Raw genomic sequence first — 25679 nt, 5'->3', positions numbered from 1 at the left:
CAGTCCGGCCTGTCCCTGCTCCACGCACCAAGCCTACGGTGTGCGTCGCCAGCCCGGCCTGTCCCTGCTCCACGCACCAAGTTTACGGTGCGCGTCGACAGCCCAGCCCGGCCTGTTCCTGCTCCACGCACCAAGTTTACGGTGTGCGTCGCCAGCCCAGCCCGGCCTGTTCCTGCTCCACGCACCAAGCCTACGGGGTGCGTCGCCAGCCCAGCCCGGCCTGTCCCTGCTCCACGCACCAAGCCTACGGTGTGCGTCGCCAGCCCAGCCCGGCCTGTCCCTGCTCCACGCACCAAGCCTACGGTGTGCGTCGCCAGCCCAGTCCGGCCTGTCCCTGCTCCACGCACCAAGCCTACGGTGTGCGTCGCCAGCCCGGCCTGTTCCTGCTCCACGCACCAAGCCTACGGTGTGCGTCGCCAGCCCAGTCCGGCCTGTCCCTGCTCCACGCACCAAGCCTACGGTGTGCGTCGCCAGCCCAGCCCGGCCTGTCCCTGCTCCACGCACCAAGTTTACGGTGCGCGTCGACAGCCCAGCCCGGCCTGTTCCTGCTCCACGCACCAAGTTTACGGTGTGCGTCGCCAGCCCAGCCCGGCCTGTTCCTGCTCCACGCACCAAGCCTACGGGTGCGTCGCCAGCCCAGCCCGGCCTGTCCCTGCTCCACGCACCAAGCCTACGGTGTGCGTCGCCAGCCCAGTCCGGCCTGTTGCTGCTCCACGCACCAAGCCAGGGGTACGAGTCGTCAGTCCGGTGAGGCCCGTTCCGGCTCCACGCACCAAGCCAGGGGTGCGTATCGTCAGCCCGGTCCGGCCCGTTGCTGCTCCACGTACCAAGCCAGGGGTGCGTGTTGTCTGTCCGGCACAACCCGTGCCTGGGTCACCGGTGCCTAACCAGGTACCGGTCAACGGCTCCATTACGGAGCTGAAGCTAACCGCTCCTGCTACGTCCAGTCCAGCTCCAGCCAGCGGGGCCAGACCGGACCAGGGGCACTATGGGGGGTTTGTTGGAGGGTGGTGGGCAAGGCCGGAGCCAGAACCGCCGCCGAGGAGGTATGCCCACCCAGCCCTCCCCTGTTTTGCTCTTATTGAGGCGCGGTCGCAGTCCGCGCCTTTAGGGGGGGGTACTGTCACACCCTGGCTCTGGGACTCTATATGTTGAGCCAGGGTGTGTTCATTCTATGTGTTCTGTTTCTATGTTGGGTGTTCTAGGTTGTGTTTTTCTATGTTGGCCTGAGTGACTCCCAATCAGAGGCAACGAGTGTCAGCTGTTTGCTGGTTGTCTCTGATTGGGAGCCATATTTAAACTGTCTGTTTTCCTTTTGTGTTTGTGGGTTCTTGTTCCGTGTTCGGTCAGTGTTACCGTGGACTTCACGAGTCGTTTCATGTTTTGATTTGAGTTTTGTGCTTTAACTAATTAAAGTAAACATGTTCGTTCAACACGCTGCGCATTGGTCTACTCCTTACCCTGACGATCGTGACACCCTAGCCTAGCTGACATTAGCCAGCTAGCTAACGTTAGCCACCTAGCTACCTAGCTAGAATTTGTAACACATCATACATTTTGCAAATTTGTAACATATTGTACGGTTTGCAAATGTGTAACATATTATACGAATCATACGAAATGGGTGATGAACATCCACAAATCAATACATACGAAAGGTAACATGTCATACTTAATGGAGTATCTCTGATTTACGTACAGAATAATACGAAATGCTCTGACACCAGGTTGGACTGGCCTGCTACCGTGTCTTTTCTAGACATTATAAACTGTACAGACCCACAACTCATACAAATGGAATGAAACATTAAAATCACAGGGCTTTTGTGCCGTTACTAAAATGACATTTTCACTGCAGCCTAGGGTAGAATTTTGTACTAACTTGAAAACAATAATACAATAATTAATTGCATTGTGGTGTTGTAGGCTAGTGTAGGTAGGATAATTGTATTGTCCCTAAACAAGATCAATAGGGGAGCTTTTTGAGCTGCGTGTTTCATGTCTTCACTGTTCTTTCTTTCGCAATGATGCACCTGGCCGCTATTTGTTCTTGTGGATTCATATTGAAAATATATGCAGCTTTGAATGCTTTTATGTGTGGTATGATTTCTAGTTAGCCTATTACAGATCTGGACAAACAATCCACCTACCACCATTGTCAATATGAATGGTGGATAGAGGGCAGGATAGACAGTTAGACTGGTAGACTATATTGACCTGTGGTATAGTTAAGCAATAAGGCCTGAGGGGGTGTGGTATATGGCCAAAATACCACGGCTAAGGGCTGTTCTTAAGCACGACGCAATGCGGAGTGCCTGGATACAGCCCTTAGCCATGGTATATTGGCCATATACCACAAACCCCCGAGGTGCCTTATTACTATTATAAACTGGTTACCAAGGTAATTAGAGCAGTAAAAATAAATGTTTTGTCATACCCGTTTTTAATGAGCATGGCCTTATTTCTATTACAGCACATTGGATGACTATAATTAATATTCCATTCACCCGGCTAAATGTAACATCAATAGGTTTAGGCTGCTACGTGATATTAAAATGTTCCCTATACCTATCATGAGGTTGCTACACCCTACGAATGAAAGTTTACAACGTAGGTGCACAGGTCAAGAGATTTTTTTTTTGTAATCAAGGTGACAGACAGTGACACTTTCAATAACGCCTTGTACACTCTTGCCTGCAAAATGCTAATCTAGGGTGTAATCATTAGTCCAACAGTTGCAAACAAGAGTTTCTATTGGACAAATTCAGATATGTTTATCCCCGTTTCATTCCGTTTGCTTCCGTTTAAGATGTTTTTTCAACAGAATCAGCGGAATGAATACACCCCTGATCACACGCACACACTGTTCACTTTCATAGCAGTTATATACAAACAGCATGATCATTTTGCTCATTGTAGAATTCCTTCTTGCATCTACGCACTCTCCTCCTCTCAACTTTTCTCTTCGCTTGTGGACTTCAGTGCACAACACATCAGTTGTCTGTGACCAAAACCTTTCCAAGCCAAACCTTCAGATCATAACCACTAACTGCTACACACAGCCTACATCGTTGTCACTGTATTAGTTAACGTCATAGCTAGTCAACATAGCTACTAGAACTAATGCGTTAGTAAACTCGCTACAATCATGCAGTACAGTGTACAGTCAGCAAGCAGTTTAGCAGTTACACCAGCGGGCCCCGGTGGCAATAAATTAATAAAATCAAAAGCTTACCTTGACTTGGAAGAGTTCCAGTGTTGGATAGCCATAGCCAGCTAGCTAACATAGCATCCCTTTCTGTTTGAGCCGGGTGTTTGAGTAGGCTAAACTAGCTAGCTGCATTCGCTAGCTAAGTGAATGTTTTTTTTATATACAATGAAATATAGCTAGCTCTCTCTATCTCTCGCTCTCTCTCTCTAATACTTCTTCATTTTTAAAGAAATTAATTTGTTAAAAACTGTTCAACTATTGTCTTTCTCTATCTTTGAGTCAACTACTCACCACATGTTATGCACTGCAGTGCTAGCATGTATGCACTGCAGTGCTAGCTATCTGTAACTTATACTTTCAGTACTAGATTCATTCTCTGATCCTTTGATTGGGTGGACAACATGTCAGTTAATGCTGCAAGAGCTCTGATAGGTTGGAGGACGTCCTCCGGAAGTTGCCATAATTACTATGGAAGTCTATGGAATGGGGTGAGAACCATGAGCCTCAGAGGTTTTGTATTGAAGTCAATATACCCAGAGGAGCACGGAAAATAGCTGTTCTCTGGCTACACCATGGTGCTACCCTACAGAGTGCTGTTGAGGCTACTATAGACCATTGCAAAACAGTGTGTTTTAATAAATTATTTGGTGACGTGAATATATTTAGTATAGTTTTATCTAAAAAGGATAACGTTTTTAATGTTTCACTATTTAAATTTTTATGAAATTCACTGAGGAGGATGGTCCTTCCTCCTCTAAGGAGCCTCCACTGGTATACGGTCTGATATACCACGGGTGTCAGCTAATCAGCATTCAGGGCTCGAACCACCCAGTTTATAATAAAAGTTAGTGTGTGGAAAAGCGTAGTGAATAAGGGAAGTACCAAAACACCTTGATATAAGGGAGGCACATGCAAGCAGATTAGGACATTTGGCTAGGATGGAAGAAATTATATACTAGAACCTGCTAAAGAAAAAACGCTATGTTAAAAACTGTTCAACTATTGTCTTTCTCTATCTTTGAGTCAACTACTCACCACATGTTATGCACTGCAGTGCTAGGTATCTCTAACTTATACCCGTGCCCAATAAAAAGCCACACAACCCACCCCAAAGCAAAAATATTAAGTTTGACAACCCTCCCCTATTTTTTACTTGGGACCGAATATCACGACTTTCTTTGTGTAATGTCTAGTGATGCAATCGTTGAGCAAGTGGTACCTTATACAGCAGTATGCAGCAGAGCGATGACGAGGTTGTGAATTTGAGCCTCACCTCGAGCACAGCTTTTTCTTTAACTCTCTGCCTGTCTATTTCTTGTCCAGAAACTGAGCCCTTTTCACTCCATTCAGGAGGACGTTCCCTGAGCAATAGATACCGTAGGTCATTGTGATAACAGTTATGAGCCCAGGCACCACTGGGATTGGAACCCAAGGTCTCCTGTTTACAAGACAGGCGCTTTTACCAGCTAAGCACAGCAGCTGACACGTCTGCAATGCATGTTGGCAAACCTAACCTTTAGAGGAGGTGGATTGCAGTTTGGGCATCGCCCAATTTGGGGCTCGAACCTACGACCCTCAGATTAAGGGACTGAATATCTTACAACTCCAGTGCCTCCACTCAGTGAGATATCCCTTTCCATACAAGAATCAAACAACATGTATTAATATGTTAAAGGCCCAGTGCAGTTCAAATATGTTTTTCCCTATGTTTTATATCATATTGTACAACAGCTGAAACTAACACTGTAAAAGTGTGAACATTTTAATTTGATCCGTGTTATTTCCTTGTAGTTGCTGGTTGGAATTACAATCTACACAGGACCTTTTAATCAGCAGGTTTGCATGGGCGAGAGTTTCGTCTTTCCATGGTGACATCCCCATGCGGTAAATTGGTTAATAGACCAATAACAAAGAGAGTTCCAAACCTCCCTGCCAATAACAGCTAGTTTTCAGTTTTTCTCTCGCTACTCAGACCTCTCCCAGATAGCCCTAGCAACATTCTTGCTTGAGAAATAGTTTTTAGCTAAAAAGCTATTTTTGCAAATTTTTCTAGAAATCTATTACAGGTACCGGATTTTTTTACCCAGAAATGATTTGATATTGATATATAAATGGCTGCATTGGGCCTTTAAACTTCCACACTACTCTTCCATTTTCATAGATTGCAATGGACACCTTTGAGCCAACTTGGGTTTATTTTTCCAAACACATAGCCTACAGATAAATGAAAAAGTACATCACAATAGGTTTCTAGAAAATGTTAACAATTTGACCCATCAGGGTACTGTTGTATGCAAATGTATTTTCTAGCCACAGGCATGCTGCATATCACTAAACAACAGCAACTTGTTGATGTGGTTCTGGCAATTGATTTAATGAACTGCTTTTTAAATAGTTTAATGACTATATCATGTTTTAACTGGAAAACTATTGAAGACCCACCTTATTAGAAGAATACACATTTGAGAAATTAAAAACACAAAATACAATTTTCAAAACCAGAATTCAGATGCAGTACTATTTTCACAAAAGCTCGTAATAAGACAAGTTCTTGAAAACACATACTGCAGGTCTGAAACATCATAATGTAACCAATTGAGTATCCAACAAAGATTAATTAATTACATAAAAGTATATACTGCATACCCTTTACGGTATGTACCCTTTAGGGTATGGATATTAAAATGAAACTTCTTTATCCAATATACCAGCATTTATAGTACTGACAAGGAACTAAATAAATTGTTTTTTTGTGCTTTTATCAGTTCGAATTTCATTCAACAGTACATAATACTTCGTTTATTTTTCACTTGCAATGCCCGATAAGTGGTTGTCTCAGGATCAGTGTCCTCCAAAGTTGTATCCAAATCCACCAGATGATGCTGAGCCCCAAAGTATTAGATCTACTGGGCTTGGACAACCACTGCCTGAGCCCAGCGATGCCAGAGTGGACGACCTTATCAAGTCCAGGCAACATGACCATGTCCTTCATTATGGGAGGTTTCTTTATATCTAGAGTTGAGTCAGTCAATCAGTCGGTCTGCCAGCCATCAGGGGTCTCAGTCAGAGCCCCTGCACAGTCACTCTCTGACAACTACAGAAACGGTCTATACTCCTAGTGGTGGAGACTGAGGTGGATCCTGGGAAACGTCCTACAAGCTGTTTTTCTCAGTGGCGGTGGAGTCGGTGGCGCCGGTGCATTCTGCAGTCTCTGAGCTGCGAGGGAAGTAGACAGTAGTCTTGTGTTCTTCGTAGGTGTCAATGTGTTTGAGGTGCACCACCATGTGCAGAGCGTAGGCCAGGACCAGGAGGAGGATGAGTGAGGTGATCAGACCCATGAGGATAGCCGGAGTGAAGAACGTAGCGCAGTCGCTGGCTGAGGCAAACTTGTTGGACAGTACGTTGAACGATTGTATCTGTCGAGCAAAGAGAAATATAAAGGTGAGATGTTCAAGTAAAGTAAACAATGAAAGATTACATACATAACACATAAAGGTTATTACATAAAAACTATTCTTGTGGATTTCTATATCATGTAACTCTTTAAAATAAATAAACATGAATATTTCTGAATTCATACACAAACACAATAAAATACAATACATTAACAATGTAGTGTCATGGTATAACAACAGTGCCACCTAGCGGTATGACTAGAAACCGTCCTGTATTGTGGAGAGTTAAATAAAGCCACACACAAGTTGGAGTCCTGTTTACCGATCATTCATGATTATTTTACAGCCATTTTAACAAATCATGGTTTTAACAAACAACACAAGTTATCCATTACATTTCAACAGGAGTAGCTACAGAGGTTCCAACAGAACCATTAGAACAGGCTCATCTATCAAAACATCCCTCCACTCCTGCCATAAAATGTTGCCTTCCTGCAAAAACAATTCATGCCAACCTGGAAGTCTGTGAAGGTGATGTGCCAGTTTGCAGAGTTGTCTGTGATTGAGCTTGGTACAAGCAGCGTGTCATACTTCTGCAGACTGCTGACGTGTTGACAGTGGTAGGAGTAGGTACTAGGAGCGTACACGTCGGTGGCATTGAACGTAGCCTCGTGGGTCCAGTTGTAGTGGATGTGTACGCTGTCCAGAGTAAACCAGTTCTGCCCTGCCGACTCGTAGAATGTGTTGGACATCTGTAGCCTGTTGGAACAGTGCATACATTGATTATACATTTACATTTTAGTCATTTAGCAGATGCTCTTATCAAGAGAGACTTACAGTTAGTGTACAGTACACAGAATATATAAATATCAAGTATCACAACCAAACTGTACCACACACAATATACTTCAGACCAACATGTGACCTGACCAGGAAAACCCTGGGCCAATCTATCATTTCTATAATGGTATTTCAAGCCTAAATTTGGCTGTAAAAATTAATGAAGAAGCAAACCTTATGGCAAGTCCTCTCAAGTCCTCCACATCTCCGAAACGTAGTACAAGCCTGGTGTGAAAACAAATTCAATAGCACTGTCATTACTTCATCTTTCAAAATATCAGGAGAGCGAAGAATAGTCATGTATCTTGAAGTGCAGCAGGAATATCTACAGCCGCTAAGCAGACTTACGTAGCTTTGTCTTTGCTGCACATAGAGCCTTTGGTGTCAACCGGTGCATCGGGGCCGAATGCCTTCTCTGTGAGATCCACTAAGGTGCTGTTCCTGAACCTGATAGCAAGCTTCCTGGCCCTAAACAGTATACATGTTTTTCCATTGTAAACCACGCTCAGAGGAGAGTAAGGAAGAGTGCTCGATGTCTGCAGTAGCCTCCGTTTGGTTCTGTGTGGGGAGTCCAGCTGCCACCCATAAGGCAGGCATAAGGTAGGAACGAGAGGATGAAACAGAATGGGTTGAAAGAGGGAGAAGAGAAGGAGAAGGGGAGAGAGAAATAGATAAGTTGGTGGCTCATTGATTGACAACCAACAGTAATCTGAAGTACTAATACGGATTGATTTTCATCTCATTGTGAGGGCTGCAGTGGGCATTCATTGACCAATAAGACATTGTGTAAGGGTGCTGTTGTTAGGAATAATCTAATCTGTTTATACATTTCTTTGTTGACAATATACAGTGGCTTGCGAAAGTATTCACCCCCCTTGGCATTTTTCCTATTTTGGTGCCTTACAACCTGGAATTAAAATGGATTTTTTTGGGGGTTTGTATCATTTGATTTACACAACATGCCTACCACTTTGAAGATGCAAAATATACTTTTTTGTGAAACAAACAATAAATATATATTTTTTAAAGAACACTTGAGCGTGCATAACTATTCACCCCCCCCCCCAAAGTCAATACTTTGTATAGTCACCTTTTGCAGCAATTACAGCTGCAAGTCTTTTGGGGTATGTCTATATAAGCTTGGCACACCAAGCCACTGGGATTTTTGCCCATTCTTCAAGACAAAACTGCTCCAGCTCCTTCAAGTTGAATGGGTTCCGCTAGTGTACAGCAATCTTTAAGTCCTACCACAGATTCTCAATTGGATTGAGGTCTGGGCTTTGACTAGGCCATTCCAAGACATTTAAATGTTTCCCCTTAAACCACTCGAGTGTTGCTTTAGCAGTATGCTTATGGTCATTGTTCTGCTGGAAGGTGAACCCCCGTCCCAGTCTCAAATCTCTGGAAGACTGAAACAGGTTTCCCTCAAGAATTTCCCTGTATTTAGCGCCATTCATCATTCCTTCAATTCTGACCAGTTTCCCAGTCCCTGCCGATGAAAAACATCCCCACAGCATGATGCTGCCACCACCATGCTTCACTGTGGGGATGGTGTTCTCGGGGTGATGAGAGGTGTTGGGTTTGTGCCAGACATAGTGTTTTCCTTGATGGCCAAAAAGCTACGTTTTAGTCTCATCTGACCAGAGTACCTTCTTCCATATGTTTGGGGAGTCTCCCACATGCCTTTTGGCGAACACCAAACGTGTTTGCTTATTTTTTTCTTTAAGTAATGGCTTTTTTCTGGCCACTCTTTCGTAAAGCCCAGCTCTGTGGAGTGTACGGCTTAAAGTGGTCCTATGGACAGATACTCCAATCTCCGCTGTGGAGCTTTCAGCTCCTTCAGGGTTATCTTTGGTCTCTTTGTTGCCTCTCCTTGCCTGGTCCATGAATTTTGGTGGGCGGCCCTCTCTTGGCAGGTTTGTTGTGATGCCATATTCTTTCCATTTTTTTATGGATTTAATGGTGCTCTGTGGGATGTTCAAAGTTTCAGATATTTTTTTATAACCCCCGTGTAGCTCAGTTGGTAGAGCATGGCGCTTGCAACACCAGGGTTGTGGGTTCGATTCCCACGGGGTGCCGGTATGAGAAAAAATTAATGTATGCACTAACTGTAAGGTCGCTCTGGATAAGACTAAATGACGTAAATGTAAATGTAAATAACCCAACCCTGATCTGTACTTCTCCACAACTTTGTCCCTGACCTGTTTGGAGAGCTCCTTGGTCTTCATGTTGCCCCTTGCTTAGTGGTGTTGCAGACTCTGGGGCCTTTCAGAACAGGTGTATATATACTGGGATCATGTGACAGATCATGTGACACTTTGATTGCACACAGGTGGACTTTATTTAACTAATTATGTGACTTCTGAAGGTAATTGGTTGCACCAGATCTTATTTAGGGGCTTCATAGCAAAGGGGGTGAATACATATTTATGTATGTCCATTACATGAAATCCAAATAAAAATCAATTTAAATTACAGGTTGTAATGCAACAAAATAGGAAAAACGCCAAAGGGGATGAATACTTTTGCAAGGCACTGTATGTAATGGTTTACCTCACTGAGACTATGCCTTCTGTCTGGGATTAATATCAGATGGCTGAGAATAAAACCTATTCTCATGGACAAGGTCATATTGGATTCCTAGAAACTTCCGTCTAGTGTCTCGTCACGCACACAGTAGTCTACAGTGAGTATACATTTACATTTACATTTACGTCATTTAGCAGACGCTCTTATCCAGAGCGACTTACAAACCAAACATTAGGAACACCTTCCTAATATTGAGTTGCAAATCTTTTGCCTTGCCATTCACAATCTGAATGGCACATATACACAATCCACGTCTCAATTGTATCAAGGTTTAGAAATCCTTCTTTAACCTGACTCCTCCCCTTCATCTACACTGATTGAAGTGGATTTAACAAGTGACATCAATAAAGGATCATAGCTTTCACCTGGATTCACCTGGTCAGTCTACGCCATGGAAAGAGCAGGTGTTCATAATGTTTTGTACACTCAGTGTTTTTCTCCTTTCTGCTGAACTGTGCACTCGTTCACTATACTTTCCGTAAATCTAAAAGCATTGGATTGATGGAGGCATGGGCTAGTGGGAGTTTCCACCATATTTCTTCTACCAGTCATTTTCTTTCAAGTCAGTGAAGTGAAGTGAACAAGTGCACACTTTGAGTGTAAGGAAAGATAATTGGGACGTAGTACCTGCAGCACTCTTCTGAGAGGGTAAGAACTCTCCCCATCGGAAGCAGCACTGTGGCTCTGTGAAGCCAATCCATCTGTATACAAGGAGAGAAAGATAAATATAATTAAATAAAACATATTTACAACTTATAAAGCAATTGTCAAATTACTATGTATTAACAATATGAATACGACGTTGTTACGGGAGTTATTACAGTGTTACTACTACACAGGTACACGAGCAACATAAAGTGAAGTGTTACCAGTGAAGTTAGTGTATTTTTCTATACACATATAAAAAAATCAAAAAAAAATCACATAATCAATTGACAATAAGGGAAATAACTCACTGTTTTGAACCCTGACATCTTGGGAGGTGGGCCCCCCTAAACTGTAAATATAAGACAATATATTATTATTTCAGATGGTAGCCTGTAAGGTACTGGCTACAGGACATCAACGTAAATCTCTCTTATATGATTACTAGGACAGGAGATATAGGCATGGGCACAACTTTCACTGGGCCGGGGGGGACATGTCCACCCCACATTCTGAAATTGCAATTTTGTCCCCCCAAGTTTTATCATTGGAATGTGATACAAAACGAGGCAACGGTGTGCTTTAGGACCATGCGGACGCCTCCGAGCGGTCGGGTAGGCTGTTTGGAGTGTTTATCCGGCTGGATTTTAAAACAAATAAAAAAGTTATGTCCCCCCCACTTCTAAAATCAAAGTTGCGCCCCTGGATACAGGGATAATGGTAGGATGAATATCAGGCATATACCATATACAATCAAATATATTTCAACCATTGCGTTTGATACAGTTTATTATATATATAAATAAGAATACTGGAACCATAGGTTGGCCAAGCGGACATTGTGTGACGGTACCTACATGGAAAACAGAAGGTATAATAGTATTTTAGAAATTTGGACGTGACTAAAAAAGAGACAACACATTCCCTAATAATTTATTTGGCCTAGTTTGCTCTTATTGTGTTTTCCTCAACAGTGCAAGAGATTATCCTGCGACTAACTGTTTAAGCATCTAATCACTGCCATAATGTCAGATTAAATGAGCTTTGGGGAAATGCTAAAACCTGATTAAGGCTCTGCTCGATTAATCCTCCCAGACCATGGTGTCCTTACTGAGACTTAAGGGGGCTAGCAGCCAGACCATGGTATCCTTATTATGGCTCAAGGGGGTTAGCGGAGCTAGCAGACTGTCTGCCCACCAGATCTGAGGAGGCTACCAAGGACTGGCAGGCAGCAGGGTTGGGGTCCTCAGGCAGTAAACTGAAATTCCAATTCCAATCTTCTTCATTGCTTTTCAATGAGGTAAATTGGAATTTCAGTTAAGTTCCTGAATTGAAATGGAATTGACCCCAACCCTGACTGGCAGACATTAGCTGTGTCTCTGTACTTTAAGATAAATGCAAATTTCAGTAATTTCATGTGCAAAGCACTTTTTCTACAGCTTTCGTCTTCGGGTGTCCAGTAGATTTCTCCATTGGCGCACTACTAGTCTATCAGAGCAGTGGGTGGTGAGCATCTATAGTCATCCACTGTGCTTATATTCTGCATGAATCAGAATACCTTATCTGATTTGTTTATTATTAAAAGCATGAGGGCAACATTTGCCTTGACCCTGTAGTAAGGCACTGTGTTACTGCATTGTTTGTGGTGATTTGTTTAATACTATTACAGACAGTCATATACTACTGTTAAATAGTATATTATTGTCTTTAACAGGAATAGATAATATACAGTGTACCTCTGTGTAAAAGTGTAATTATCTGACATTTGTTATTGACATCCCATCTGAGGGTGTATCTGTGTTGGCCTGGCTCAGTGATGTAACAAGATATTTGGGAGTTGACGAGGAGTGAGTGCTCTGTGTTCTTGCTCGCCAGCAGATGCCATTCTTACATAATAAAAAGTGACAAAACACTGAGTAATAATTTATCTGAACACAAGTGTCAACCTGAATTTGCTACACAGACCCACATGGCCTCACCAAAATCACTGACCCAAGCAAAAATGTAGCTTTCATTCAAACGACTGAACCAATTGTCATGATCTAGAGTAGATAGAGAAATCCTCCTATCCCCACCCCACCCTAGCAGCAGCTTACAAATCCACTCTGTACTCTACCCCGCTGCCATTACTGACTGGCTGCACCTGAGCATGTTATGGACCAGCCATTGTATAATCAATATGATCCGTTGTCGTTGATCATCTCTCTCTCTCACTTCACAATGCCTGGCATGTCATGTATTCTGTGAGGGTAAGAGGGAATATTGCGGTGGACGCGCTGCTTTTCAACTGCCCCATGTGCTCAGCTCAGCACGCTCATGCCTAGCTAAATCAAATCTGCTTTAAGACTAAAGCCCGTACTGCCCTACATGTTGCCACAAAGTCCCATCTGTGCAGGCGCGACTGCAGACGGGCTAAATAGCCTAATGCCCTTGAGGCAATATGTTGCCAATTACACATTAGTTTTTTTTTATTAAGTCAGATATTCCCTAACAGATGAGCACAAAGCACATATGTTTTACAGGTGCTGGGACACAGGGCGGAGAATAATTACTTTGGTAAACAAGGAGGGAAACAAATCTTTGTATTTTTCAGTTAAAGATACAAAATGTTAAGTAGTATTGTCCATGTTTAGTTTTTGCCTAAATGCACAAAAGACACCTTGACAAGTGAAATGAGCCTGAAATTGTTTCATTGATTATATTTCTTCATTATTGCAATTGGAATGATCCTCACCTCCTGGATCATCAGGTGACTTTGTTTACTGTATTCTATATATTCATCTCCTGATTTAATCACAAAATCACACTGCTCTCCTACAGAAAGCATCAGAAGCCCCTGCTGTCTATTCAGGACAGGTTGACAGGAGGTTGTAGCCTAGGCAGCTGAATTGAAATATCAATAAGAATGTGATGTGGAAAAAATGTAGGCAGTACATGCCCACAATACTGCCGGAAATATGAGCTTTAACTTATAACATTTGATCTTATATTTAGATATAAAGCCCCTGTGCTGCCGATTCAGGACAGGTTGACAGGAGGCTGTTGTAGCCTAGGCAGCAGCTGAGGTAATTGTCAGGGTCATGAAGACATGCCACATGTCAAAACAATATGATTAATAAGTCAGCAGGGGTCAGAAGGTGGGGATTCAAGGCACCAAGCATCTACTGGGCAATCTGACATCTCATCTTTCAGTCCAAATATGTTGGCTCCAGGCTCCCTACTGTATTCATTAAAGTTATATAAAACACAATTCATGGGATATTATATCCATGTTCCTGAAATAACATGAACTGCAATAACATTGTCGATCAAAATAACCAAAATCAATGAACTGATGTCCAATGGAACACTACAAACAAATAAATGAAGTAACTATAACAAATCTGTAGCCATTTCATCATAGTTAACATATTTGATTTTATATATTCAACTGTAAAACTCATGAAAAGAGCTGTTACAGAAATGACAAAATTACTGTTTTTTTATATTAATTTTTACATTTTGATTACTAGATTGACAGCAGTGCAAGAGTTGAATAGAATATACATACTCAATCTAGCATATATGGATCTGTACTCAAATAGTGTAATTCTCAGAGGAAGGATGGCTCTGCGATATACAGCATGTGAGCATACAGTATACGACTCCATCTCATCTCTGATGTAACAGCTTTCATTCCTGCCTATTTTTGTAGTGCATATATGGATTTGCCCTGTAAACTGATGCCTTCAGCGCAACATCAATGGATTTTCTCTTGTGTTTCACTGACAGATTCCTAGTACATTTTCATTGCAGACGTGCACACTACAGTATAGTACAATACAGTGCAGCACACAAGGTAAGATCGAAATCACTACCACAATGGTTACAGATAATAAGAGATAATGCTTTTACAGATTCACAAATGCATTTTAAAACTGTCTTTTTCCCCTCATTCCCACGGTCTCCATCACACTATGAAAGAACCTCATTCCCCCCCTCCACCCCCCTGCCTGACTCCAGCCTAGAGTTGAAATATCTCCTTTCATGCCTACCTTTTCTCCACAACAGCAGGCACTTGATCAGAAGACAAAGAGAGCTGCAGAAAAATGACAGAAAATAAATACAAATACATAAAGAGGTCTTGTTTTGCCATGGAGCCGGCCAGATGAGACTACCACAGATGATGACTGCTTCCTAATCTGCTTCGAAAACAGCCGAAGCCTAAACCTACTGATTGACAAGGGCAGCAGCCAATAGGAATCTAGAGGGAGTGGTAATTATGTGTCACGGTCACACCCACTCTCAGAACACACACACACAAAGCCCAGCAGCTGTCCTCAAGAAAACTGATTCATAAATACACTGTTAATCATTTAGAATGTTCAAGGTCAGTACGCTTGCCGTTTTTTTTCCGACAGTGAACGCGCCCCCTTGATTAAATGACCTAGATACCAGGCTGTCTCTATTGGAATTAATTTAAAGTATAAACCAGGGTTATCTGAAGAAGAAGAAAAAAGCTCTGCATAAGAATAAGATTATGGGTTAATGAAGCAGTATGAAAATGAAATATGACGAAAGACACGTTAAATCAAAAGAATTACATCCTCATCACTGGGATACAGTTCACACTGGATGGATCTGTTCTCTTTCCTAGACTGGCCTACCCTTCTGTCTGTACATCTGTACATCAGTAACCTATGAATGATGTGATTGTACATAAACTGAAATAAAAGATCCCAGAAATGTTCCATATGCACAAAAAGCGTATTTCTCTCAAATGTTGTTCACAAATTTGTTTACATCCCTGTTTGTGAGCATTTCTCCTTTGCCAAGATAATCCATCCACCTGACAGGTGTGGCATATCAAGAAGCTGATTAAACAGCATGGTCATTACACTGGTGCACCTTGTGCTGGGGACAATAAAAGGCCACTCTAAAATGTAACGGTTTGTCACACAACACAATGCCAGAGATGTCTCAAGTTTTGAGGGAGCGTGAAATTGGCATGCTGACTGCAGGAATGTCCACCAGAGCTGTTGCTAGAGAATTGAATGTTCTCTACCAATGTCGTTTTAGAGAATTTCACAGTACGTCCAACCGGCCTCACAACCGCAGACCACGTGAGACCAGCCACCCGGACAACTGATGAAACTGATTAGTATTTCTGTCTGTAATAAAGCCCTTTTGTGGGGAAAATTTCATTCTGATTGACTGGGCCTGGCTTCCCTGTGGGTGAGCCCCTACCCCTACCCAGTCATGTGAAATCCATAGATTAGGGCCTAATTTATTTATTTCAATTGACTGATTTCCTTATATGAACTGTAACTCAGTACAATCATTAAAATTGTTCCATGTTGCGTTTATATTTTTGTTCAATGTAATAGCAAACAGTCATGACAATTGTTTGAAAAACATTAAGGGGTGGTGGCAGCTATCAGTTGTTGTCACAATAAAATAAGTTATGGGGGGTTGAAATATAGTGTCTGCTGCTGTTTACCTAAAATAATGTACCTCCCATTAGGTTTCCTGACATCAAGCCTATGACACCTTGAATGATATAGCTCTGTCGTTTTTTTAATTAGACCACTGATAAAGCAAGATGGCTTTTATTGCACTTTAGAGCTTGTCTTATCAAATGAGTCTAGTAATGGATGGCCCCGTAGACTAGGACAGGCATGAGCCACTGCCATCTAGGCTACTGCTAAAAACACTGTCTTTTTAAAAAACCTCTCATTAACTTCCCCAGTGGTGAAGCACATGTTGCTAGTTGCAGTAGAGGCTAATATTATGATAATCTGTGGTAGAGGTTTGGGATTTGGCCCTTTCACACAATCATCTTGTATCAAATAGAATCAAAGATTGTTTAGACTTTTCCTCTCTGTTACAATCAGTAACAATCATCTGCATTGACCCTATATTGCACTGACTATGCACACTAACAATACGACACTCACTCACACATGCTACATTGACACTCTCGCACAAGATCCCCACACACACATATTTATCATTTCCTTACCACAGTGAATTATTGTAATGTTACAATTTTAAGGTTTTGAAAATCAGGTTAAAAGTTATGTCTTTACTATTTTGTTAATTTGGTATGCAAATCATTTTTCTAAAATTTACCTGTAATAGAAGGTTAATCAAAATGATCACTACTGTGCATGCAGGGTTCTTTCTCCCTTTATTGCAACTTTTTCAATGTTTCAACAGTGACAAATGTAGTGGGATGGTAAGGAATTCAGGTAAATAATATTTCCAATATGCAATACAAATAAAGTGTGTGAGTAGTATGTCTACCTGTTGGAAGACCTGTGTGTTGACATTTTGGGGAAAATAAGACACAAACATGCATTCTTTTCCAAACCCCAATTTGCACAACATTTCTTTGGTTTGATTTTAAGAATGTCTCTTCAGACGGTTCGTGCTATCCGGGATCCTTAGGACATCCCTACCCTAAACCCTAACCTTAACCCCTACCCTAACCCAGTGTTTCCCAAACTAATCGAACCCTCTCTACCCCTTCCCCTCCCCTCTTTTGTCTCCTCACCACTCCCCTCCTCCCTTCCTTTCCACTTCCTTCAATTTTTTATCTCTTTTCTCTTCTCCTGAAAAAGCAAAAAAATTGTGTCTGTGGATGGATATGTTAGACCTACCCCCCATGCACTTGTGGAGATGTTTGGATAGGCCTAAGTATTATGATAATGGCTGATACAACCCTAACCCTTGTTTGATTGTGTGTAGTCCTAGATTTGTTTTGATTTGCTGTGTTTAGTGTGGTGTTTTGTATGTTAGGATGTGGTATGTATATTTAGATGTGTGTGTGTGTGTGTGTGTGTGTGTGTGTGTGTGTGTGTGTGTGTGTGTGTGTGTGTGTGTGTGTGTGTGTGTGTGTGTGTGTGTGTGTGTGTGTGTGTGTGTGTGTGTGTGTGTGTGTGTGTGTGTGTGTGTGTGTGTGATCTTGTTTCCAGCATCTGGGTTCTTGTAATTTTCTCCTCTGCCTCCTGTTCTGTGAGAGACAAACCACACCACAAACACAATAGGATTTTCAGAAAGAGTTTTATTTGTCAGAGGCCATGTTGTAGAATGTTAAATGTCCCGTAGATAATCATAGATAAAGAGTTACCTGTCTAACAGAACACAGAGGGTGTTCTTTAAATGGAAGCCTCTCCAACATAATCCAGGTATAATCAGGAATTCCCCAGGGCAGCTGACTACATGGAACTATTCCACATCAAGTAACTCATGCAAGCAGTTAAATTAGATTTTTTTTAAAACAGATAAAAATACACCTTATGGAACAGAGGGGACTGTGAAGAGACACAAACACAAACACAGGCACATGCATACACACACGTACACATGGATTTTGTGTTGTAGATATGTGGTGGTGGAGTAGTGGCCTGAGTGCACACACTTAATGTGTTGTGAAATCTGTTGTGAATGTATTGTAATGTAAAATTGTATAAATGCCTTAATTTTGCTGGACCCCAGGAAGAGTAGCTGCTGCCAGCTAATGGGGATCCATAATAAATACAAATACAAAATACAAATACAAAACAATCTTTATTTTGATAGTATTCTGGAATAATCTCATTGTCTACAGTTGGGCTGGTTTCCCGGACTCAGATTACACTTAGTCCTGGACAAAAAAGCATGCTCAATATAAAATAGTTTATTTGTCCAGGACTAGGCTTAAGACAGGAGAGGATAGAAGAGGAGAGGAAGAGGGTGAGATGGAATATACAGTATTTAGCGTAGGTGCAAGCATGCTAGGGTGTGCGTGAGCTGAGGGGGCGGGGGGTCCTCAGCCGCAGTCCAGGCTCAGCAGCACATCCAGGTAGGCTTGGGCCAGGCACGTCGTAGAAAAGGACAAAAGAAGGGGGTTAGTGGGAGCATGCAGATAAAACAGATCAAACCCAGTACACCAGATGAGACAAGCTGACCATGGCCCCATGGCAAATAAACACTACTGCAGTATAAACACTGGAGAATGGGACAGGGGGATCGAAACGCCACCCCTGAGTGCAACAAACCAGGGACTCAGCCCCCGTAATCGAGTCAGTGGTATGGAATCCCAGTTGAGAGTGGGGAAGATGGTTTATCAATCCAGTATCTTGAGACCTGATGCATCTCTGCTTGGCTCTCAGTATTAAGGAATTAGGGAACTAAAGTCCTGTCCATTTTCAGACTCTTTTGACTGCACTTTAAGCCAGGCATTTAAAACACCACCTCGTTATTATACATACTTAATCAAACATAGCTATTCATATAGTATACATGTGCTATTGCCTTAAATTGTGTCTTTTAAAACCGGTTGCTTAAAATTGATCTATATTTAAATTGTATTTTAAGAAAGACCTAACCCAAACAGGCACTTTATTAGTCACCTCTGGGGTCCTGAGAAGAGACATTGCCGCGGAGGAGTCTGGGATTCTTCCTTTCTAGCCTGGGCTCGTAATCTGCAAACATGGGTACGATCATTTCCCCTTTATAACGGAACGATTACAAGATATAGTCATATTACTTACATTGACATGGAATAAGAATGTCCTCTTACCTACTTTCAGTATAATCGTGGCAAAACGGGCTGTATTTCTAGGCATATTTTTACAATTTGACGGCCAACTAGCGCAGTTTCGCAACGTGGAGAGGGCCAGTAGCATGGCATGGGGTTCGGCAAGCGCTGCCCCGATCTGCCTCACGTTTCAGTCACCAAGCATTTACGAAGCCTGTTGGCTAGTTAACGAATTTTGATTACAAATTGATAGAAAAATAAGTTTTTAGCAGCGAACTGCATTAATTTGGCTAACTAGCTCAAATATTTGGCAATGAATTAGCTAAATTGTTAGCGGCTAGCTTGTCAGCACTTGATGCATTTACGTTATGCATATGCGGTCAGCTAGTTTGCTATTTTAACTAACGTTAGCCAGGTTCTCTAAGTAGACTGCATTTGTAGGTATGTGGTGACCTATGTTTTGTTTGTCGACCTAGTTATTGGCATGATTTTAAGTTTACCGTTCTATTTCCCCAGGAAAGTGTCGCGGTCTGCGTACAGCCAGGAAGCTGCGTAACCATCGTCGTGAGCAGAGATGGCATGATAAACAGTACAAGAAGGCCCATCTCGGCACTGCCCTGAAGGCTAACCCCTTCGGAGGCGCTTCCCACGCCAAGGGAATCGTACTTGAGAAAGTGTAAGTAGCTAGCTAACGTTACATCACAACACCACTGTGTGTTCACTGATGACCATGCAAGCTTTAATCCAGTAAAAAGCTATGTGAATGCTGTACGATCAACTATGTACAGTGCACTGAATGTCATCTTTCATATAATGTCAGTCTGAAGTGTCAAACCCCTCTCCCCGATTCTTCTTACAGAGGTGTTGAAGCTAAGCAGCCCAACTCTGCCATTAGGAAGTGTGTCAGGGTCCAACTCATCAAGAACGGCAAGAAGATCACTGCCTTCGTCCCAAATGATGGTTGCTTGAATTTCATTGAGGTAAGAGTCAAAGCCAACATTGCATCCATCTTACCAAAGTACAGTGTACCGGTAACTATTTGTAGGATGTTGTGGATTGCCTTAAATTCAGAACAAGCAGAAATTGATCAATTCCTAGAACATTAGCTAACTTGCCAGATATTTGAGGATCTGACAGACAGTTGGGTAGCCATATAAACCAATATTTTACACTCAGCCAGATATCCACTACAATGACAAATGTAGGACTCCCCATAAGTAATCTAACAATATGCAGGTAGTGATGTGTTCAGGGACAATATTTTTGATATTCAAAGTTGACCGATGCATGTTGGCCTGTATTTAGTTTGTTTCCCTTGCTCTTTCAGGAAAACGACGAGGTTCTGGTGGCAGGATTTGGTCGTAAGGGACATGCCGTCGGTGATATCCCCGGTGTCCGTTTCAAGGTGGTCAAAGTGGCTAACGTCTCCCTGCTGGCCCTTTACAAAGGCAAGAAGGAGAGACCCAGATCTTAAACAGTTCTGACTGATATCAATAAATTACGTTTTCACAATTCCAGTCGGTTTGTTGTGCATTTTGTGATTTTTATATTGTAGTTGCAGGGGTGGGTAACTCTGATTCTAAGGTGTGTATGTATGGTGGTTTTTGTATTTTTTTTCCAAATTAGCATCTGCTTTAGACCTGGGATACCACTTGTGCACTTGAAAGAACTGGTTGTGACACTCCCCAGAGGACTAAAGTTGCCCATCCTTGTTCCAGTTTTGTTTGAGCAGCTTCTCTGATTCACTTGTACATGTCCAAGTTGATTGATAACATGTTTCATTTGAAGAACAACTAGCTAATGGTTTTAGGATTTAAGGTTGTTAGAAAGCATTTCTTTCAGCTCTGTGTATCACGTTGGATAATGCCAGATCTGCCTGTAATGGCAGATTGCTGCTTGTGGGTTCAGGCAGTTGCTGCTACACTCATGCTCCATTTGCAGTTTTATTTATAGCTTGTCTGGAGGGATTGTAATGGTTTGACATCGTTTGGTGTCTTGATTGTTCATAGAGCAGATGCATTTGATCGTCAAGTTTTATTTCCCTCACTGCCTCTTGAGGTGATGTGTCATGTACCCCTTAGCTAATTTGATGTGCAGTCTCATTTTGATTCATGCTGTGCAGTCGTCTGGAATTCAGGCATGGCTGCCACAGACGGTTGACAATGTACCTATTGTGCGTTTGTGTGAAGAGCCAGATGCCTTTTTGATTTTGCTCAACCGTGACTTATATCCCCTTCCGCACAAACTTGCCAGGTCCTAATTTAGCCACACCTGTCTACATTTACATTTTAGTCATTTAGCAGACGCTCTTATCCAGAGCGTCTTACAGTTAGTGAGTGCATACATTTTTCATACTGGCCCCCCGTGGGAATTGAACCCACAACCCTGGGGTTGCAAGCGCCATGCTCTACCAACTGAGCTACAGGAGGCCATTTTATTATAATTTCAGCCATTTCTAGCCAGGATAAAAGCCTTCCATCAACAGATTGTGATCCTCATTTTGTTGTGGTGAAGTGCTGTAGAAAATAAGATTTTCAAGGTGGGAGCGTATTGCATTTGGTGGAACCTTTCACTTTGAGGTTTGTGGAGCTCATAGGACCAGACCATTGAATATGGTAAAGGGATCTTAGGACATTTTACACAATCATACAAATCCCATCTGTTCCTGCATGTAACAACCTCTTTCATTTCATCCCAATTATTCATAAGATGACATTTTGATGTGTGATGCCATGACTAGTCTGGACATTATACATTAAGGAGACATGCAGTGTTATCCTGAATGACAAATTAATTTGTATTGGGGTGGAAGAGGATTTGCAGCGGATTATGAAAGTGACATGGTTGGGAAAATTGACAGGGTATGGACAGTTTGAATCAAATGGATCACTCAGACCAGTGGTCTGCTGCTAGAATGACAAGTGAAGAAATGCTGTCAGTTCTTTTAGTACTTGGCTACAGACAACGACCATGCTGTCAGATGAATTTGATCTGTCATGACAATTCGTACTGTACGTTTTAGACTGATGACTGTTCTGAGATTGCCACCTAATGGAGTTAGTGCCAGATACATGGATTCCCTCAACTCAAACTAGTTTGGCATGAATGTCTGCTCTGCTCTCAGTGGTTAAACCAAGTAACATTGAATTATGGACAAAAACTGATACACTTAACACATTTCAATACTCAGAAATATCTATTTGAAATAAGTGATTGTCATATTTTGTGTCATTCAAGAGCAACTTGGCTGCTGTACATCCACTTAGCCTATACTTCTTGTAAGGTTATCAGGTTCAATGAGACAGGCCACGGTTGCTGCCTAGAGTGATCTCACGGTTCTCCTTCACAGCCTTCCTTCAGAGGAGGCAGCGAGGATGATATTGAATTGAATCACTTCAGAGGAGGTGTCTGGTGAGTGTTGAGAGATGGGTGATAGTGACAGGGATCCAGTAGCCTCAGCCTGTGCAGGGCAGCAACCCATCCATCCTCTCCACAGGCCACAGCATTGTGACCTAAAGACAACTGGAGTGTCACAGAGAAACAGTTGATGATAGTAACACTCCCTGGGACGCTGTGGTTGAGTAATGATGGCCAGACACTTCTCATTACACTGGACATGTTCACATAAGGGTGGTGATTCAATGGTCTTATTTACAACAATGCACAGAGAATACACTGAGAAGGTATTGCATGCATTATTTCCACTTTCAAAACTGTAAACAGTTCACTTGTGAATCTAAAAGGAATGTTCATGCGCTTTCTCATTCACTTTCTCCAGCCTATGATCCTTTTAGCATGAATTCAGTCATAAAGGTGCATCTGTTTGTGTCTGTCAGTTGCAACATGGTAACATGCAGGAGCAGGGAAAGTGTGTCAGTGAGTGTCGTTCAGTGTGCCAGAGGTAAAGAGTAACCCTGGTTGCTGGTTCATCTCTTGATCAGGGCTCGGTTTCCCAAAAGCGTCTTAAGGTTCAGTTCATCGTTAGAACCTTCATAGGAGCACCGTTAAATCTCAGAGCTTTTTCCCAAAACCATCGTTATTAACGTCGCAATTGAAATCGCTCGTAATTTAACTCCTGTATGGAACGATTTCAGTGCCATTTTATGTTTAATTTGTATATTCGGATATTGAATTTAATATTTTTGAATGTTTAATGCACAAATTGAATCATTTAATTAATACATTTAATTTGTATTTCATGATTTGAAACTGAATTGAATTAATATTGCTTTCAGTTTAACATTTATATTTAATTGAATATTCATTCATTATTTATATATTCAGTTTCAATATGGTAGATATTGCATTCATTGTTTGTGTATCAATTTACAAAACCTTCATTTCAAAGTTTCATATATTTAAACTTCTCAGATGCATTCAAATTCAGTTCTCTAAATTCAGATTCAAAACCAGAGGCAATATCCTGGCACTTTTCCAGACAGGAAAGGTAGAGGAGAACAGATAGAATCAAATGCTCTCTGTGGTAAACAGAAGCTTCTGGCAGTTCTGAAGACAATGTGGCATGTTTAATTTATTTTCTTCCTATGAATTTGGCTCTAGTGTTTGAACCACTTTGGCTATAAGCTATTGACCCCATTCCTGAAAGCGAATATACTCTGGAACATGGACGTGCCTTCTGTTGTATGATTATCACAGGCTGCATTAGAAGGTGTCCCAAAATTTGGCCCCCATAAGAATATATACTGAACAAAAATATAAACACAACATGCAACAATTTCAAAGATTTTACTGAGTTACAGTTCAAATAAGGAAATCAGTCAATTGAAATAAATAAATTATAAATACAGAAACCGCCAAAAGTTTCTGTTTACCACAGTGAGCGTTTGATTCTATCTGTTCTCCTATTTTCCTGGCTGGCTGGCAAAGGATGTTGACTCTGGTTTTGAATCTGAATTTAGAAAACTGAATTTGAATGCATCTGAAAGTTGAATATATCCAACATTGATGAACTTGAAATGATGGTTTGTAAACTTGATACACAGACAATGAATGCAATATATAAATATTGAACTTGAATATTCAATTAAATGGATAATTCATTTAAAAACTGAATGCAATATTCATTCAATTCAGTTTCAAATCATGACATTTCAAGTTCAATTTATGAATTCAATGATTCAATTTGTGCATTTCAAATTCAAAATATAACATTCATATTCAATATCCTAATACAAATGCAAAATTATGGAATTCAAATACTATTTCTGTTGGCACTGAAATCGCTCCATACGCCTGCCTCAGATCACTCTTAGAACAGCAACAGTGGGGGAAAAAAGTATTTAGTCAGCCACCAATTGTGCAAGTTCTCCCACTTAAAAAGATGAGAGAGGCCTGTAATTTTCATCATAGGTACACGTCAACTATGACAGACAAAATGAGAAAAGAAAATCCAGAAAATCACATTGTAGGATTTTTTTTATGAATTTATTTGCAAATTATGGTGGAAAATAAGTATTTGGTCAATAACAAAAGTTTCTGAATACTTTGTTATATACCCTTTGTTGACACAGGTCAAACGTTTTCTGTAAGTCTTCACAAGGTTTTCACACACTGTTGCTGGTATTTTGGCCCATTCCTCCATGCAGATCTCCTCTAGAGCAGTGTTGTTTTGGGGCTGTCGCTGGGCAACACGGACTTTCAACTCCCTCCAAAGATTTTCTATGGGGTTGAGATCTGGAGACTGGCTAGGCCACTCCAGGACCTTGAAATGCTTCTTACGGAGCCACTCCTTCGTTGCCCGGGCGGTGTGTTTGGGATCATTGTCATGCTGAAAGACCCAGCCACGTTTCATCTTCAGTGCCCTTGCTGATGGAAGGAGGTTTTCACTCAAAATCTCACGATACATGGCCCCATTCATTATTTCCTTTACACGGATCAGTCGTCCTGGTCCCTTTGCAGAAAAACAGCCCCAAAGCATGATGTTTCCACCCCCATGCTTCACAGTAGGTATGGTGTTCTTTGGATGCAACTCAGCATTCTTTGTCCTCCAAACACGACGAGTTGAGTTTTTACCAAAAAGTTCTATTTTGGTTTCATCTGACCATATGACATTCTCCCAATCCTCTTCTGGATCATCCAAATGCACTCTAGCAAACTTCAGACGGGCCTTGTACTGGCTTAAGCAGGGGGACACGTCTGGCACTGCAGGATTTGAGTCCCTAGCGGCGTAGTGTGTTACTGATGGTAGGCTTTGTTACTTTGGTCCCAGCTCTCTGCAGGTCATTCACTAGGTCCCCCCGTGTGGTTCTGGGATTTTTGCTCACCGTTCTTGTGATCATTTTGACCCCACGGGGTGAGATCTTGCGTGGAGCCCCAGATCGAGGGAGATTATCAGTGGTCTTGTATGTCTTCCATTTCCTAATAATTGCTCCCACAGTTGATTTCTTCAAACCAAGCTGCTTACCTATTGCAGATTCAGTCTTCCCAGCCTGGTGCAGGTCTACAATTTTGTTTCTGGTGTCCTTTGACAGCTCTT

The 25679-nt window shown here is 41.9% G+C and overlaps 2 protein-coding genes across 2 annotated transcripts; one reads left to right on the top strand and one right to left on the bottom strand.

The window, feature by feature from the left end:
* Positions 1–6051: 6051 nt before the first annotated feature.
* On the bottom strand, positions 6052–14881 carry LOC121578342 (V-type proton ATPase subunit S1-like protein). The gene is made up of 7 exons (XM_041892660.1): positions 14715–14881; positions 10992–11032; positions 10663–10736; positions 7795–8021; positions 7621–7671; positions 7122–7365; positions 6052–6627 (listed from the first exon to the last, which is right to left on the bottom strand). The coding sequence occupies exons 1-7, from the start codon at positions 14813–14815 to the stop codon at positions 6364–6366; spliced, it is 1002 nt and encodes a 333-aa protein (XP_041748594.1). The 5' UTR covers positions 14816–14881; the 3' UTR covers positions 6052–6363.
* A 4157-nt stretch (positions 14882–19038) lies between these two features.
* On the top strand, positions 19039–20700 carry LOC121578341 (40S ribosomal protein S23). Its single transcript, XM_041892659.1, has 4 exons — positions 19039–19139; positions 19700–19859; positions 20043–20163; positions 20511–20700. Exons 1-4 carry the CDS (start codon positions 19136–19138, stop codon positions 20655–20657), a joined length of 432 nt encoding a protein of 143 aa, XP_041748593.1. The 5' UTR covers positions 19039–19135; the 3' UTR covers positions 20658–20700.
* Positions 20701–25679: the final 4979 nt, after the last annotated feature.

The sequence above is a fragment of the Coregonus clupeaformis genome, chromosome 12 (genome assembly GCF_020615455.1).
Source record: "Coregonus clupeaformis isolate EN_2021a chromosome 12, ASM2061545v1, whole genome shotgun sequence".
NCBI classification, from domain to species: domain Eukaryota; kingdom Metazoa; phylum Chordata; class Actinopteri; order Salmoniformes; family Salmonidae; genus Coregonus; species Coregonus clupeaformis.
Note: the sequence above shows the minus strand (reverse complement) of the source record. Positions and strands in the feature narration are given on the sequence as shown.